The 16,424-nt window shown below is 44.3% G+C and overlaps 1 protein-coding gene across 1 annotated transcript; it reads right to left on the bottom strand.

Annotated features, from left to right (window-relative positions):
• Nucleotides 1–6,537: 6,537 nt before the first annotated feature.
• nampt2 (nicotinamide phosphoribosyltransferase 2) lies at nt 6,538–16,222 on the bottom strand. Its single transcript, XM_047025610.1, has 11 exons — nt 15,981–16,222; nt 13,315–13,450; nt 12,563–12,666; nt 12,261–12,389; nt 11,593–11,751; nt 9,738–9,868; nt 9,335–9,560; nt 9,067–9,186; nt 8,695–8,835; nt 8,362–8,487; nt 6,538–7,872 (listed from the first exon to the last, which is right to left on the bottom strand). Exons 1-11 carry the CDS (start codon nt 16,026–16,028, stop codon nt 7,699–7,701), a joined length of 1,494 nt encoding a protein of 497 aa, XP_046881566.1. The 5' UTR covers nt 16,029–16,222; the 3' UTR covers nt 6,538–7,698.
• Between the last annotated feature and the right edge of the window lie 202 nt (nt 16,223–16,424).

Raw genomic sequence — 16,424 nt, 5'->3', positions numbered from 1 at the left:
ATTCTAATGGTGCCAAAGGAACTTCCCTGAAGATTCAGAGGGGGTTGTTTTCCTTGAAATGTGCAAATTGCCGTTTTACCCCCCCCAAGGAGAAACCATTGTTCATTTTAAGGAGACATGTAACCATCTCAAGGTCAACTCCCGTGGTGATGCCTCCCTGGGACGCTGTGATGAACCACCGCTAACACCTGCAGGGTTCTCAGCTGTGGCCAGTCATTCTCTGATAATCCCCCTCACCCCCTCACCCCCTCACCCTCCCTGCTTCAGAATGCTAACAGATGAAAGTTCATCGTCATTAAAATGCATTCCTAGGACATGTAACATAGTGAAGTAATTCTAACCTCCATGCAGTCCACGGCTACACTGGTGTCACATTGTTACCTACAAATCCTGTCGCAGGTTTGTTTCTGTCCTCATGTTTTTTCTCAAGTAGAACACCAAATGAAAGCTGTAATGCACACTGGAAAGTGTGAGAGAGAGAGAGAGAGAGAGAGAGAGGGAGAGAGGGATGGAGGGAGGGAGAGAGAGAGAGAGAGAGAGAGAGAGAGAGAGAGAGAGAGGGAGGGAGGGAGGGAGGGAGGGAGGGAGGGAGAGAGAGAGAGAGAGAGAGAGAGAGAGAGAGAGAGAGAGAGAATGCAATTATAATAACAATTATAGAGGAGTTTAGAGGAGGCCAGGACATTAAAATAATGGTAATTGGCTACTTGATCAATTTTTTAGTGGAAGATGTACCTATGTTAATATGAGTTCAGTAATCCTAGTCCCACATGGGGCCACAAAAGCTCTTGAGTTGACCAGGTAGTCTGCCTCAGCACTCACACCTGTGTCCCTCCACTCTCACGAGAACTGAATCGAAAACAGACCCTTCTATCGACCCACCTGAGAGGAACACACGTTCGTGAGCCATTCATGTCTACATTAATTAGTATGGATACTATCACAAATGAGATGCTTGTGACATTAATAGCTTATTATGTTTGAGCTGGAGGGCAAACTAGGTCATCACCACGTGGAACATTAGCTTGTCTTAAAATCGCTTTGCTTGTCTTGCAGTGGCCTCAAAAGCAACGGCATGCTTTTTATGTTTTTCTTAATCATGTTTCGTAACTCTGGTGAATGACATTTCCATATCCTTGTTACATTTCTCTCTCTCTCTCTCTCTCTCTCTCTCTCTCTCTCTCTCTCTCTCTCTCTCTCTCTCTCTCTCTTTCTGTCTCTGGTCTGCTAAATGCATACATGTAAATGTCTCTCTCTCTCATATGTCCATTCTTGTGCTGTGTGGGTCTGTAGACACCAAATGGCAGTTGTACTGTAGGTATGGGTCATGACAGACCACTCAATACCTTCACTAGCCACTCTGGAGGTCTGGATGTCTGCTCCTGTCCATTCCCCAGTCAGCCTCCAACACGCCTTTCCTTCATATTTCTGGTCTGTTGTCATGCTGTTTTAGCCAGAATGGAACTGATGGGACGTTTGCCTCCGTGTGGAAGGAGCAACCTCGGAGTGAGTTGAATGGTAAAGTGATTTTAACCGCAGGCATAGATTTATGGCATTGAAATAAAAAGAGAGGGGGGCGGGGGAGGGACAAGAGAGTGTGAGAGAGAGAAAGGGCGAGGGTTTGCAGACAGAGCAAACACAAGGAACTATTCAGTAGTTTTTAAGCCCCTTTCATGCCAAGCAGCGTTGACAAATCAGAGCCCAGAGACTCAGCTGGTCACAGACCCACAGAAGCACTGTTCCAGTGAGACAATTTCTCAGCAGTTAATGCATGACTGGCGGGAAGTGTCCAACACCTTCACAGCCATACTTTATGGTCAGAGCTCAGATGTCAATGGCTTCTGCCCTATGTTTAAATGATCACCACTCCTATCCTCTCTTGATCACATTAGCGACATCATTGCCTTGCCTTGATCAAAAAATAGAAGGTTGTTGGTGCTTCCCTCCATCTACATATTTGACCTCAGACAAGCCTCATCCCAAACTGTTTCTTTGTTGCACTGAAATGTCATATTATTTAGACGTGTCCATTTTTTTCTTAATTAAACCTATCACCATGCAGCTGTAGAAACACAAAGGAATAAAACATGATTAGTTACTTAAACAAAAGGGGGGCTTTTGGAAATCTGTCTGTTTGAAATTACGGTCCCGTTCTGCACCAGTAAGACAGTGTGAATAATCAGGATTAACAGTAGCATGATGAGAGAGAGAGAGAGAGAGAGAGAGACAGAGAGAGAGAGATAGAAAGAGACATAGAGAGAGAGAGAGAGGTGGAGAAAGGGAGAGAGAAATGAGCATACAGCACCACAAGCCTGACATATACATTATAACAACAAACAAGTGCATTTAGGCAGAAACACTTTTGCTATAGTAGATCTATTTCTAAAATATACTATGTCTATGCGTAGATGACAACCGATGACATTCAAGACAAATACAAATGGAAAACACCTATTCCCATGACCCACACCTATATTCAGGGCTTTCTACAGATACAAATGCTTTTGAAAACAAAACATGTCTGTCCATTTGTGTCTCTGCTGGCCATAGCTTGTCCACCATTCCTCTTCGGTCAATAGACCGTCACCGAGGGCACCAGGAGAAGCTGACTCCATGACAACAGGCTCAGCCCATGCGTTGCTAGGCAACTAATCCAGTGGGCACAGAGTGGGTCTGTGTGTTGTGACAATGATGGCCAATTATCTGGCGCTTATCTCATAGCAGACGCTGTTTCCTGCGCACCATTCCACCAAGTGCATTATTTACTAACCAACATTGGGCTTTTCTTATCCAAAGCAGTTGAGTGTTTGCGGATCTCAGCCAAGGAGTGACATGCATGCACTCATAGTAGGAACATGTGCATTGTAAAAGGTAGAATTCACTGTGTGCCTGCCCAAACAGGAGGATCTGACATGCAACGTTAGTGTCAGTTTATTCATCCAAACCTTCAAGGAGTGCTTCACAATACCAGGGCAGGAGCCGTGGTTCAGTTGTGTAAATGCTGCCTGTCTATTAGATTAGCTTTTTTGAGTCAATAATCTGTTGTGCAGTTTGGGTCAATTACCATGGAACCTCTCTGGTGCCCTTTGCATGTGTGCATTTGTGTGTGTGTGTGTGTGTATGTGTGTGTGTGTGGCTGTGTCCTCTTAGGCTTGTGATGATGGAAAAAAATAACTGAATATAATTTGCCATCCAGCCATTCATCTGCACTAAGAATGACCCATGATGGGGAAATTGATTTGCACATGCATTTGCTGCCAAATGCAAAATGAGGCACCTGGTTGTACTGTCTCTTCTCTCATAGTTTGTGCCATATTATGTTCAACGCATACAATGTGGATATCATATGGATTTGGGTAAAATTTTCCATCCAACACATCGCAATACATCCTCAATACGTTTGTGGTGCCAATCTTCATTGAGACAGCCAAAGAGAAGGAAGGCCCGTGGTGCGGGCGGTCTGCGTGAGTCATCAGATGGTAAGAGAAGATTCTGAAGCTACCATGTGACACCACAACCGATAACCTGGGAATAGACGAGAGAAATATCCAGGCTGAAATTAACGGCGGAAATTTCTCATCAGCCCTGCTACCCTATCTCTCCACGCTGTCTGCTCGCAGACGTACAATTTGCCAGAAATGTGACGAACGCCACAACGCTTTCTATTCAGATGGAGAAAAACAGGCGGGAGTGAATTAACTGACAACTCAAGCTTATGAGGGAAATGTGGATTGAATTGACACAATGCTAGAGGTACCTGTTTCCCTCATTCATTATGAGAATTTGAATTAAATTGAACAATGGAGATGGATAAAGTTAAATGCAGTTAAGCACAACTTCCAATTACTCTCTACCCATCTCTGAATTATCATTCGGTTTTGTATGTAAATATTCAGAATGTTTGTGGTGATGGCAGAACCGTGGAAGATTGAGGAAATAATTTGAAGGAACTACCAGTAGGTGGCTCCAAATCCTTGCTCACCTACTGTACGCCTCTTCTGAAACCAAGACTACTACAAACATGGTACACAGTGACTTAATTAGTGAACAAAGTCCAATCAAAAGAGCTCCTCCTAAGCAATTTTAAAGCAGGGCCTCTTCTTGTGTAGTAGAGTTTGTCGTGCTGAATCATCATTGTCATGCTGAATCTTCACATTGCATTCAGAAATGCAGCTGTTTTAAGGTGTCAAGATCACAGAGCTGGATCTTGAGATCAAACATTTCACATGCAGCATACATGTAACATCAGTTTAGGTGTTCATGTTTGTAGTTTCAACTGAGGAGTAGAGGTCTGTGTTGTGGAGGTACACTTCTCACCACCATAGTGTCAGAACCAGCACAGTGTGTGTGTGTTTGTAGCTGCTCGGATGTAACTTGGATTTATAGTAATGGCAGTGTGCTGGAAATGGGCCCCAGGGCGCCAGGCATCTCTGTGAAAGAATCTGAGTCCCTGTAATCCTTACAAAACCACTAATGGACCTCCCCCTGACCCGTTCTACTTCAGCGAACTCATTCTCTCTCTCTCTCACACACACACACACACACACACACACACACACACACACACACACATACACACACACACACACACACACACACACACACACACACACACACACACAGCTATAAACCAAGGATCATACCAGTCTCTACTCAAGAGTGAAGCAATTATGTGTGACTTCGCTCGTTCCTAAAGAGATGAGCAGTTGAATCAGAATTCATAACTGACAAATATTAAGTATGCAATATTACTACAGTGTTTGTTTCTTCTAGGATTTGTTTCGGGTTGGCGGTAGACCAAAATGTTTGCCTCCCATTCATTTTCAATAGAAGTCAAGTGACAGGCACCGCAAGGCAGAGAGATACCTGGCAGTGCGAACAGACCTGTTGCCTAGGAAGAGAAGAGAACCCTTTCTATACGTTTATTAGAGAATTTGTGGACGAGCAACGTCAGTATGTTGCCAGTCGGAACGAAACTAGATAGCATTACACAGCTAACACAGCATATGCAAGGAAGTAAATGCTATTCCCAGTACCACACGGAGCCGCTCGCGAGGAGCGAATAAGCGAATTCACGCGAATTTAGTCGTTGAAAGCGGATCTAGTGCAGGCTATCGACAGGCAACCAGGTGTATATAACAAGGGCAATGTTGCGCAAACTTTACTTGCAAAATAATGTCATTTCATTTTGGCATTACTTTAGTTAAATTATAACTTAGTGGTCCATAGGGAGCCCTCCATAAACGAATCCTCATGATGTGTTGATGTCAGGGAGCAGTTGACTGTATGGATGGAGGGACAGTGTTTTCTCTGCTCCACTTACTCAATCATACGAGTGCAGCTTTAGTGTCTTGTTTGCAAAAGAAAAGTGTGATATATCTGGACTACCGACAATGCTCGGTTCCAAACCCTGCCAGTCTAATGCAAACACCAGCTCCACTTGAAACTGTAAACAAAGGAATCAAACTGCCCCAGACAATGCTTTAAAAAGTCTTCAGTTGTCTTTCATAAACTATTTAAGTCAAGTGCCTCTGTTTTAAGCACACAGTCATGCTCTATTTCAGTCCAACCTTTAGGAGGCTGGTGTATGCATGGAGTGCTGCCCTTCAGGGAACCCCAACTCAAATGGAAGGCATGCTGCTCCTTCAACAGCCCTTTCAGAGAAGTGATGTCATAGCACTGACTCTTAACAGGACCACAACCAAGACTGGGACAAGTGATTGCACTCTAATGTCAACAACATGACTCATGTAAGGCTGGAGCAGCTAATGCCATTCAATTGCATTTCAAATTGGGGCAATAATCTTGTTTGGAGTGCTTGTGAATTAAATATTTTTTTGGCAGGCCTTCTCCTTTCAGGAATCTCACTGGGCTCCATATGTTATAACATGCCTGTGTCCGATAATTCGAGAATGGTCAAACTGAAATATCAAGTTAAAGACTGTTTGGAAAGAGGGAAACCATGTTAATTAAGGACTACAGTCATCAAACATCTGAAAAACAAAATCATTGCTCAAGTATTTTTTATTTTTTTGTCATAAAAATACTTTTGCAAAACTTAACAGAAAGACCACTCTGAATATTTGCCATTAGAAGATCAAGAGATTGAAAACATATTTACACAGTTGAATAATATATACTATTAGTATCATTCTTTTACAAGTTTTACATGTACAATATTATTTATAGAAAAAGAAGAGGTAGGAGAAACATCTTGTCCAATGTTCTTAACACATTAAAAACAATCATCTGAATCAAATCATAAAAACTCTTGTCTCTCGGCTAAAACGGCACCAAGGATGAAATCTAAATTTAAAACAAGATTTTATGCTGGGTTTATACCAGACAATATCAGTCATCAGACAAGGATACCAGTAATTTTTAAAAGGCAACACAAGTAAACAATCTTTACAGAAAGGTTTTCACTTCACATCGAAGAGAATGGGGATCAAGGAAAACAATGGCCATATTTAACTAAGAGGTTTCTTGTATGGAAGATAAATTGTCAGCAGACTACAGTGTCTTTGCCAATGTAGTTTGAACTGAATTAAAAGCAACATTGATTTCCACTGCCTTAATGCAGTGCAATCATTGCAAAAAAAAAGAACAAAATCTAGTGTTCTATTTCCCATGCCTGAAAAATAGATTATTAATAACAACAAATTGTGATTTCTACATCGAATCATTCAGACTTTGACATAGACTTTCTTATAGGCAATCTACTTTTCAAAATACAATAGGAGGCTTTTCTTTAATTTAAAATGGTTTTGACAGGAAAGAGGCAGAAAGTGCAGACCATTCAACCAAGTTACAAACAATAGCTTTCATTATTCTACACACCTCCATCCCAAACCTCTCCTCCACCTCAGGTGCACCTGGTCCATCACTGTCTTAAGGTTCTGTTTGCTGATAACAGTCCACCAGAGCAGAAAAAATGGAAGGTTTCATTTAATTACAATTTAACGAACAACTGTCTTTACAAAATAGTGCAACTTTAATAGGCACCTGATTTAAAAATATATTTGACACATTTCTTATACAGATTTATCCTGGCAACACTCTTGTATCGCTCCTATTACTAAAATGACAGAGTGCATAACAGTGCAGCTATCCCCAGGTAAATACTGACCAGAGATCTCTCTAGAGATCTCAAGCTAAAAACATTTCCAAAATAAAACCCATCAGTCAGAGCTCTACATTTGTTAAATCAAAAGCATAGAATCATTCAGTGTGTAATCATCATCACCTACAGTATAGCATACACAACACTCTGACTCCCTCCACAACGCTTGGTTTTTTAGAGATATGATGTCATCACTGGTGTTGAGACTTGTGTCATGATAGGACACAGCCCATCATGCATACACAGTCTATAAGAAGTCCTACAAAGAGTGGTAGCATGACAGACTGTGAATCCAGTCGATTCAGTTATTGGTCCTCTGGGCAGCAGTATTGACAAGGAATCACAAAACCAGATCTGAGTGCCTGTGTCATTATGGGCCTTGTTGTGCTGGTGATACCCTTGCACTGCACTCCTTGTGGTGTATTGACATGTGGTGCACCCAGATTAGAAGTGCTATAAGGTCACAAGTGACAACATTCCTTTGGAAGTGCGCGCACGTGTGTGGTCGTGTGTGTGTGACGTCTTGTGTGGGTGTGGTCGTGTGTGTGGGTGGTGGTGGTGGTGTTGTGTTTCACTAACTAGTGAACGCCATTCATGATGAGTTTCTGGTGCACTTCTGGGGTCTTGGGCTGGTCCTGGTTGTGCTGGGCCAGGCTGATGTCCACTTCACACAGACGGGCGTTCTTACGGATCTCCTCCAGGGTGTACTCCTGCAGCAGGGTGCCGTTCTCAAACACCGTCACCAGCATGTCCTGACGGGGAGGGAGAGAAGGGAGGAAAGGTCAGAGGTTCACTTAAAGGGAGTCAGGTGTCTGAGCAGTTATGGAATCGGGCTAGTAATCAGAAGGTTGCCAGTTTGATTCCCGTCCGTGCTAAATGACGTTGTGTCCTTGGGCAAGGCACTTCACCCTACTTGCCTCGGGGGAATGTCCCTGTACTTACTGTAAGTCGCTCTGATAAGAGCCTCTGCTAAATGACTAAATGTAAATACAGTGGGCACAGTTCCCAGGCAGCAGATGCAGAAATTGTGTGTCGACTCATCTCGAGAACTGGGCACTGTATGAAGTTGGAAATCGTGTACAATGTTTTGCTCAGGACACAAGGACATACAGTGTTGTCTGTTGTTTAGATGAGTGGTTCATGTACGCGAGAAGTGAATATATATATACACACACACACACACACACACACACGCTCGCTGCCATGTTAAACTACACTAAGTGATGGAGCCTCAGCCTCACCTCCTCAGGCTTGCCCGCCCCTTTCTCCACTGTTTCTATCAAGCCGTCCGAGCCTCTCCTCAGCGACAGGCGACCTCTCTTTGACCCCTTGGAGGGGTCAGTCACTGGCTGCTTGTAAACATCCATCTAGACAAAACACACCGGCAACAAAGAAAGACACAAGTTAGGTTGCAAAACAAACCTTCCCTTCCGTTCAAGCTATGAACCCAGTCAAACCAGAGGTTTCCAATCGAGTCTCATTCCTTTGAGATGAAGCTGTGTCTACTGGCTGAATGTGTCACATAGCTCATCCTGGACTACAGTACAGAACCCAGCCTGAACCAGGGTACTCACCCCCTTGCCACTGACTTCCACATAGCTACATTTGAAGGCACAGTTGAGAGTGTCTCTGTTGACCTTCTGCAGAAGGGCGCTGCCGCAGCCAAAGAACACGTTCTCAGAACTCCAGCCCTCGTCGCTCAGCTTCTTTAGAATCTAAACAGATAACATGGGTTGGTGGAAACCCTGGCAGTCCAATGGGGTTGCAAACTTTGAACAACTGTGTCCAATTTTGCTTTCTGACACATGTAGAGTAAATACATGCACTGCAATTTGGAAATTGAAATGTCCCTATTATTTCAATCTCAGACATTCTGATAGTTCAACAACACACCAGTATGTGAGATTGGTGTGTGGAGTGTGTGTGTGTGTGTGAGATTTGCATACCTCCTCCACAGAGTTGAGATCAATGCCATCTCCCTGGATGATGCGCAGATATGATGGCAGCACTTTGAAGCCTACAGAGTTCAGAGAGCAACCGAAGCACTCCTCCAAGATCTTTATCACCTGGGGGAAGAGGAAGGCTTTCAGAAAAGGGGAAGTCTCAGAAATAAAAATAACAGACACAGACTAAGGATGTTACAACAGTAGCAAGAGTGCGTCTCAAAATAATTGCTATATCAGGCTGCGTCAAACACTGGACCACATTGTGTACCTCCAAGAGGGTCTCTGCGGGGTCTCCGGAGTCTGGACGGATGACCAAGCAGGAGTCCTCGCTTCTCTCCATCACACGCTCCTTCAGCTTGTCCCCCCAGATGTGCTTACAGGCCTTGAAGATGTCGTAGCTGTCGCTGACCACAGCCACTGGGCCGCTGGGGAACTGATCCAGCAGCCTCTCAAAGGCCTCCTTCTCTCTGTTCCTCCCCCAGGAGATGATGGTGCTACAGAGACAAAGGCAGAGTGATAGTGAGAGTGTGAGTGTGAGTGAATTTAAGTGATTCAGCTATACCGAGAGTTCTCGTGATTTTCCATGACTATCCACAGTCCTTTTGGGACACCACAAGACTGGACTCTTTTTATTCGACATCAACTGTGCGTGTGTGTGCTCTGTGTCGTACCTGTGCTCCGCTGCAGGTATGGAGAATCCTGCCATGGGGCAGTGGTAGTAGTGCTGAGTCATCAGCAGGCCTGCCACTGTGTCGGTGCTGCAGAAGTTCACCAGGTGGGCGGCCCCTCCCAGCGCTGCGGACTGGGAAACACACAGTTCCATGTTACATCCCTGATACTGGAGCACACTCCTCCCAATGGGGTTCAATTCAATTAACAAAGAAAGCCAGTCATCTATATTCTAACCTATAGTCATTCTGTATTTAGCTAGAGCCCAGATAAAGATCTGTCTATGTGTCTGAATACTAATCAACTTTGTCCGTGACCTAACCGGGCCCTCTGCACCAAATCAATATACTGATCTTTTCACTGCTTGGAGCTGGCAACGTAAACCTAATCACTGCCCCCCCGCCCACACCGCCCTCCCCATCCGACACACATACTCCTAAGAGCATAACATTCACCAGAACAGGTTTATTTTGCCCCCCCAGGAAGGGAGAGGATAGGGAGGACGATTGCCCTCTCCTCCAGTAACATAGCATAGTGTCACCTGTCATTGCAGAGTGGAATGTCAGTGAGCTTCACTGTATAACAGGTGGAACAGGGCTGGACAATATCATCACATGGAGCATGATACTGGGCTCTGTAAAGTTCAGCCTATTGCTTTCGGACTCACACATACACACGCACACAGACAGACAAATATGATATCTGTGGCTTTGTATCCCAAGTCATGGAGAGCCGTAGGCTTGCTCAACCAGCCAGAGTGGTTTGAGGGCTGAACCTGTGAAATATTTTACTGTTGATTGTTCTTCTACAGGTACAAATAAACTCCTGCAGAGGGTGGAAAGGGAGAGGCCACTCCTCAGCTAGTAGAACAGGGTGAAGCACGATGCGTTCTTCCTTGTAAGCCGTTTGAGAGAAAGCCGAGTTGCGTGTGTGTGTTCTTCACAGCCAGGCAAGGGGGAAGGCTTGCTCTGGAGTGTCTGGGAAGCTATCGATTGTGCCAAACAGCAGCTTCCTGATTCATTACTGCTCCCAAAGGGCTACCAAGAGGTTGTCTCTTTCATTAAAAGCAGAAAGCAACACATGTAAAGGCTGGCACACAATTGACTACATGCTCTAATGTCTCCTACTTTGGACATAACCTCAACCCAATACCATGACTACAAATGTGCATACTATAATAGGTTTTATGTATTATTAACGATATGATGCATTATCTTTATTTTCCACAGCCACTGCAGTGGAAGCACTAGCCACTGCATGCTAGAGTATGTAAATAAACAAGCGGAGCTGGTTCATGCAGGGGGACGCGAGACATAGCGCCTCATTAGCAGCGCGTCACTGGCAGCGCGTCATCACGCAGTAGGGGCACACCTAATCAGGATATCGCTGCACTCTGCTTTGCTAGTGCGACACAGGTTGCTTTCTGTTAATCTGCTGCCTCCGCCTCCCCGGCCTCCACCCTTGGTTCTGTGTTTCCTGTTGTATGGGGAATGCGTCGCTGCTCTCTGCTCGGAGGTCGAGACGTTGTCTCCATTGGGTGCGGCAGGGAGCCGATGCAAGCAGAACCATAATGCCAAATCAATTGTTACAATGATGTGTTGTACCGTGTGAATAAAGTATCAAGTAAATACTATACTGACTCCTCCTGCCTGAACCAAATAATAACATATTGACATATCAACAAAGATACGTTTATATACCAAAAATATGGAGAAATTCGCTTTGTGTACTGGGACTCACGTAGAACATTCAACAGGTGCAATGCGGTTTCCCAGGGTACAGCCACTACAAACCAAGGCTGTGTACAATTGCCGCGAGCGTGCCTCTACACTGATCTGGCTGTCAGAGATGCTTTACCTCTTGCGAGGAGACTCCTCTGTAGCCGAAGTCGTGCAGCTTGTAGTCCAGGCCCTCCAGGCTGCCTGAGGTGGCCTTCAGCTGCTTGGCCAGGATCTTCTTAAACTCTCTGGAGATGGTTGCCACTGTGATGGGATACCACATCTGCACCAGCATGGTCTGATGAACGGACGGGAGTGAATGGAGGAGAGAGTGAAAGGAAGGGGTTGAAAGGTGACTGAGAGTCCAATGACAGATGGACAGGGCAAGTGGAGGGGGGGTGGGGGGGCGGCGGCTGTGTGACATCAGACGAGGGCTGGTGGAGTAAGCTAGGGCTCAGAGCCCCCCCCCCCCCCCCCCCCCCCCCCCCCCCCCCCCCCCCCCCCCAGCCGCACACAGAACCCGCCAGAGGGGAGGGGCCTGGACCAGGATGGAATCATCCTCATTGACTTCATTAGGCTAGTAATGATGCCTTTTGTTTCTCTCTAAAGCATGTCAGTTTCCATAGGGAACAGGGAGAGGCGTCACAGACAACCAGCCTACACAGACCGGGGGAAAGTGACAAGGTCAGCTTCCTGACGTCATGTCACAGGTGTTGTGCAACTGTGTTTCTGTGCTTTTTTGGGTGGGACCAAAATACATACACAAATGACTCAGCAAAATATACTGGAACAGGAAGAAGGCAGTACCTCTATGTAGTTGGTGAGCCAGAAGAAATCAGGGTCTGTGTTCTCCACTGTGAAGAGGACGTTTCCTCTGGGGATGACCCTCCCCTCTGGAACAGCCTTGATCCGGATGGGCAGACGACCATCGTGCTTCTGAAAGGACAGCATCTACTCAGTCTGCGGCAGGATGCGTGTGTGTGTGTGTGTGTGTGTGTGAGAATAGCTTGGTGTTCATAGGTTAGCACAAATACATAGCATGCATCCCGTTCGTGGGACCAGCAGCATTAGTGCGAGTTGTTTTCCTTTCAGATGGGCGGTGTCCTCACCTCCAGCACTTTCCTCCAGCCCTCCTCATCAAACACCGTCTGTCTGAAGTGCATCTGGTAGAACACTTTAGCCTCCTGGATCTTCTCCTCGGTGACCACTGGCCCTGAGGGAACGAGTCAGAGTCGAAATCTAAGCCTCGGAGAAATTCTTAAAACCTTGCAACATATTTGAAATGTACATAATTCATTAGTCATTAAATAGTGACATTTCCCGTCTACGCTTATTAAATCGATTAATTTCCTTCTTACGGTGATTCATTCCGTATCGTAATTCAGTTCACCGAGAGACGCCAGCAAATTATGCATGCTTCAGAAGAATCTTTAATGGAGTTTAGATCCCGATGGTACAGACCAGTTTCACTTGTCACAGGGTTGGTCACACATTCCACATGCCCACAGACAGCTTTACACACATTCTTTCCAAAACATTAGTTTCTAATAACAGGGATTTACCTCGTCATTGTCTCAGACGACAATACTGGTGCCCCATGACACAGAACAGTGTAAAGTATAAAACATACACACTAACAGGCGTACACCAAAAAACAACCTACCCTTTTATCTATTGAATAGAATCACGCAAAGAGGAATGGTATATAATGAAAATTGTCACAGGTAAAATAACTGCAAAAGTATGGAACATAAGTATGCAGTGAAATGCATATCTCCTGTAAGCTTATCGTTCCTTGGTCCCCCTTTATAACATGAAAAATAAAGAGTGTTTGTCTCATTCAGGTACATCGTGGACTCACCTACAAGGTATTTCTTAAGAAGATACTGCAGTCCAAAAAATACAACTTCATTAAACTGGCCTCCATTCTTGCGGCGGCATTCAAAGTAGGAGTATACCTTACTGATGTTGTGGGGGTACTGTTTGTAGTGTGTAATCTGTGAAAGAGAGATAGAAATGCGATGAAACATTTCAAAAAGTACACCAACCCAGAATGTAATAAGCAGTCCTCATGACTCATCACTTTTGGCGAGTATAAACAAGTCCATCGACAATGTGGTTAAGACCTCACATGAGGAAATGGATGAGGAAACACAAGTTATAAGTTAAGTTAAAGTGACCAGCAGCAGCAGCAGCTTAGTGTACAACGTGAAGCCACTGTGTACAGTAACTTGATTCCTGCCTGCAAAACATGAGGTTTATAGGAGGTGGTGGGGGGGGCGGGGGGCGGGGGGCAGAACTTCAGCACAGACTTTCTTTGTGTTCCCACTAATTCAATAATTAAGTGCAACTTCCCTTCACTTCACTTGGATTTGTACAGGTTGGCAAAAACAAGAAGGCAAGTAGGAGACATCAATGTCAGAAATTTGCATTCAACACAAAAACATCACCCCCTTTCCCCTCCTCCATCTCCCAGGTCTCCTCTCTCTGGGATCAGAAGGCTCCAGCTTGTGGTTTTTGCCATCGCATATCCCTTAAGTTCTAGATTTAGCTTTTCTAAGTGGTAGCACACCACACAAACACATGATGCATTGATTAAGCTGACATGAACAAGAGGGCTAATCAATTATGTGTTCCTGGTGCAAAAATTACCACTTCATGATAGCTGGTTGTAAATTCATAATAACACAGACCTTTACTATCCCCTAAAGTTGTACTAAGATATTTGTATCAACTTAAGATTGTGTGAACATCACAACAACAGTGAGCAAGAACTCTCATTTCTGGGATAAAAATAAGCTCCTTATAAGTCTTGTGTCCAGAAATACACATTTTCAAGGGATCCCTTGAAAAGGGTTCCTTTCAAGGGAACATGGGTCCCTTGAAAGGAACCCTGGGAACAACACAGACCTGGGATCCTTTGATATGTGTCAATGTTAGCAGGGGAATAGAGCCCTGTGAAAATTGTATTACTTGATTCACATTATCAATTCATTATCAAGCTAATTAGCATATAGCCTAAGATCAGGTACAATCACTTTTTGAATGTTTGCTTTATTTGCTGGAACAGGTCTAGCCAAGACTGAAACTATACAGCCACTATCAGCACACCCAGCTTTCCACTCAGAGTCCAAACTATTATGATCATACAAGGTAATATCCATAAAGGACAGAAGAATCAGCTAATCGTATTCACCTATCAGACCTAGTGATGTGATTCCTGTCCTGTCAGTGGAAACTTTAGCAGTTTACATTAGGCTACAGGAAGGTCATCTGAGATACCAGTCATAGCAGGCCTGTACTGTACTATAGAATAGTGTTTCTATTTAGAGTGTGACACAAAATGAGACATTTTAACAGGATTTGAAGGCCGAGAAACAATTTATATAGTGTAACCAATGATAATAACTTTTCAACAATTCCAGTTGTGTATATTGACAGTATCCTGTTTGTTTTTGTATGTCCTTGTCCTGTGTCAAGTCCATCAGAGCAACATTTAGTCATGCTCAAAAAAAGAGTAGACCTTGGTACAGAGATACGTGCTATTGCAATATACTGGGGTGGAGCCTGTGTCAACCTTGTAAGCATTTCAAGGAAAATGAAACAGAAAATAAGGTTCTACACCTGATGTTGCCACCACCCTGTTATTATCTTATTGTGGAACTGGCATTGCAAAGGGATAATGTCTAATCTTCAAATATGACATAACAGCAAAACTCTATTTTACTCGGAGCAAAGGACAAATGAATCCGTGTCACCTCTTGTGGTATCAGCACTTTGACACATGGTCTCACCAGAATAGAAAGTGATACACTTCAGAGACAATGTGGCTGCGAAGACAGACACATTCAAGGAATGATCTTCACTCAAACCTGCATCATACATTTAGCCACTGAGACACAACCTCGTCTGACATCTAACAGTGACATCTGACATTTAAGCGGGGCGCGTGGTAGCCTGCAGTGCAGAAATGACTGTCCAATGGCTTAACAATAGTTGCCTTTCTATTACTAATATACTGTAACACTCGAACATTTCTTAACAAAGTATCTGCGACTTTGAGCGTCACTGTCTATTCCTCCATGTTTTCTCTTGATTTCTTAGAAAAAGTGGGTAGCCCTTGTGCGACTGGGTAACCGATAGTAAACAGCATGACTGGAATTAAGGTATTACACATGATAAGGGAGCTCTGTAGCGACAGCTGTGTTTCATTTTAGGTTATAATGGGTCCAATCACGTCTCCTAGCAGTAGCTCTGGCCAAGGATAGTGAAGCCCCTCCCCCTCAGTGAACGCTACATTGTGTCAACTGACAGTCAATATAAAGCCACAATAGACTCCTATTTACATTCTTTCGTTGGGCAAAGGCTAAAGCAAAAACAAAAAAAACTATAATGAAACTGAGATTTTACATGTCGCCCAACTTATAGCCTACTAGCCTACCAGTACGATTCCCGTTTTTCACTGCATGAACAATGGTAAACAACAGCAAGCTAGACGTGAAAGGGACGGCCACGATTTCCACTCACCTTGTAAGAATCTGTCGCCAGCAAGAAATTAAAGTCCGGTGCTGCCATTATCGAATGAATGATTTGGTGAGTTGGGTCTTCGGTATATATAGCAGCTCCACGTAATTAGTCCGGCCCTTGGGGCGGAGATGGGACGTTTAATATCTGAGATTTCAATAGGCTAGTTGGTTTCTTTACGTGAATTGAGATAGCCGCCAAACTGCAATATCCCTCGGGTAGGCTTTATTTTACGCTCGGGGTTGAAAGGGGGCGGGTTGTAAAAACACGTACCTCACGTAGTGACGGTGCCGCCTCTTTGCTCTGACGCAGACAAGAGCAGATCATCCGTTTCTTTTCTGACCTAGCAGGTTATAATAGTAGGCCTATGGACGGTTAGGTTTCAGTTTCTTCATGGAAAGTGAAATTGAATGTTTCTTAAGAAATGAGTCATTAATTAATTCACCA

The sequence above is a fragment of the Hypomesus transpacificus genome, chromosome 9 (assembly GCF_021917145.1).
Source record: "Hypomesus transpacificus isolate Combined female chromosome 9, fHypTra1, whole genome shotgun sequence".
Taxonomy (NCBI): Eukaryota; Metazoa; Chordata; class Actinopteri; order Osmeriformes; family Osmeridae; genus Hypomesus; species Hypomesus transpacificus.
The sequence above is the reverse complement of the archived record's forward strand: the minus strand, read 5'-3'. Positions and strand labels throughout refer to the sequence as shown.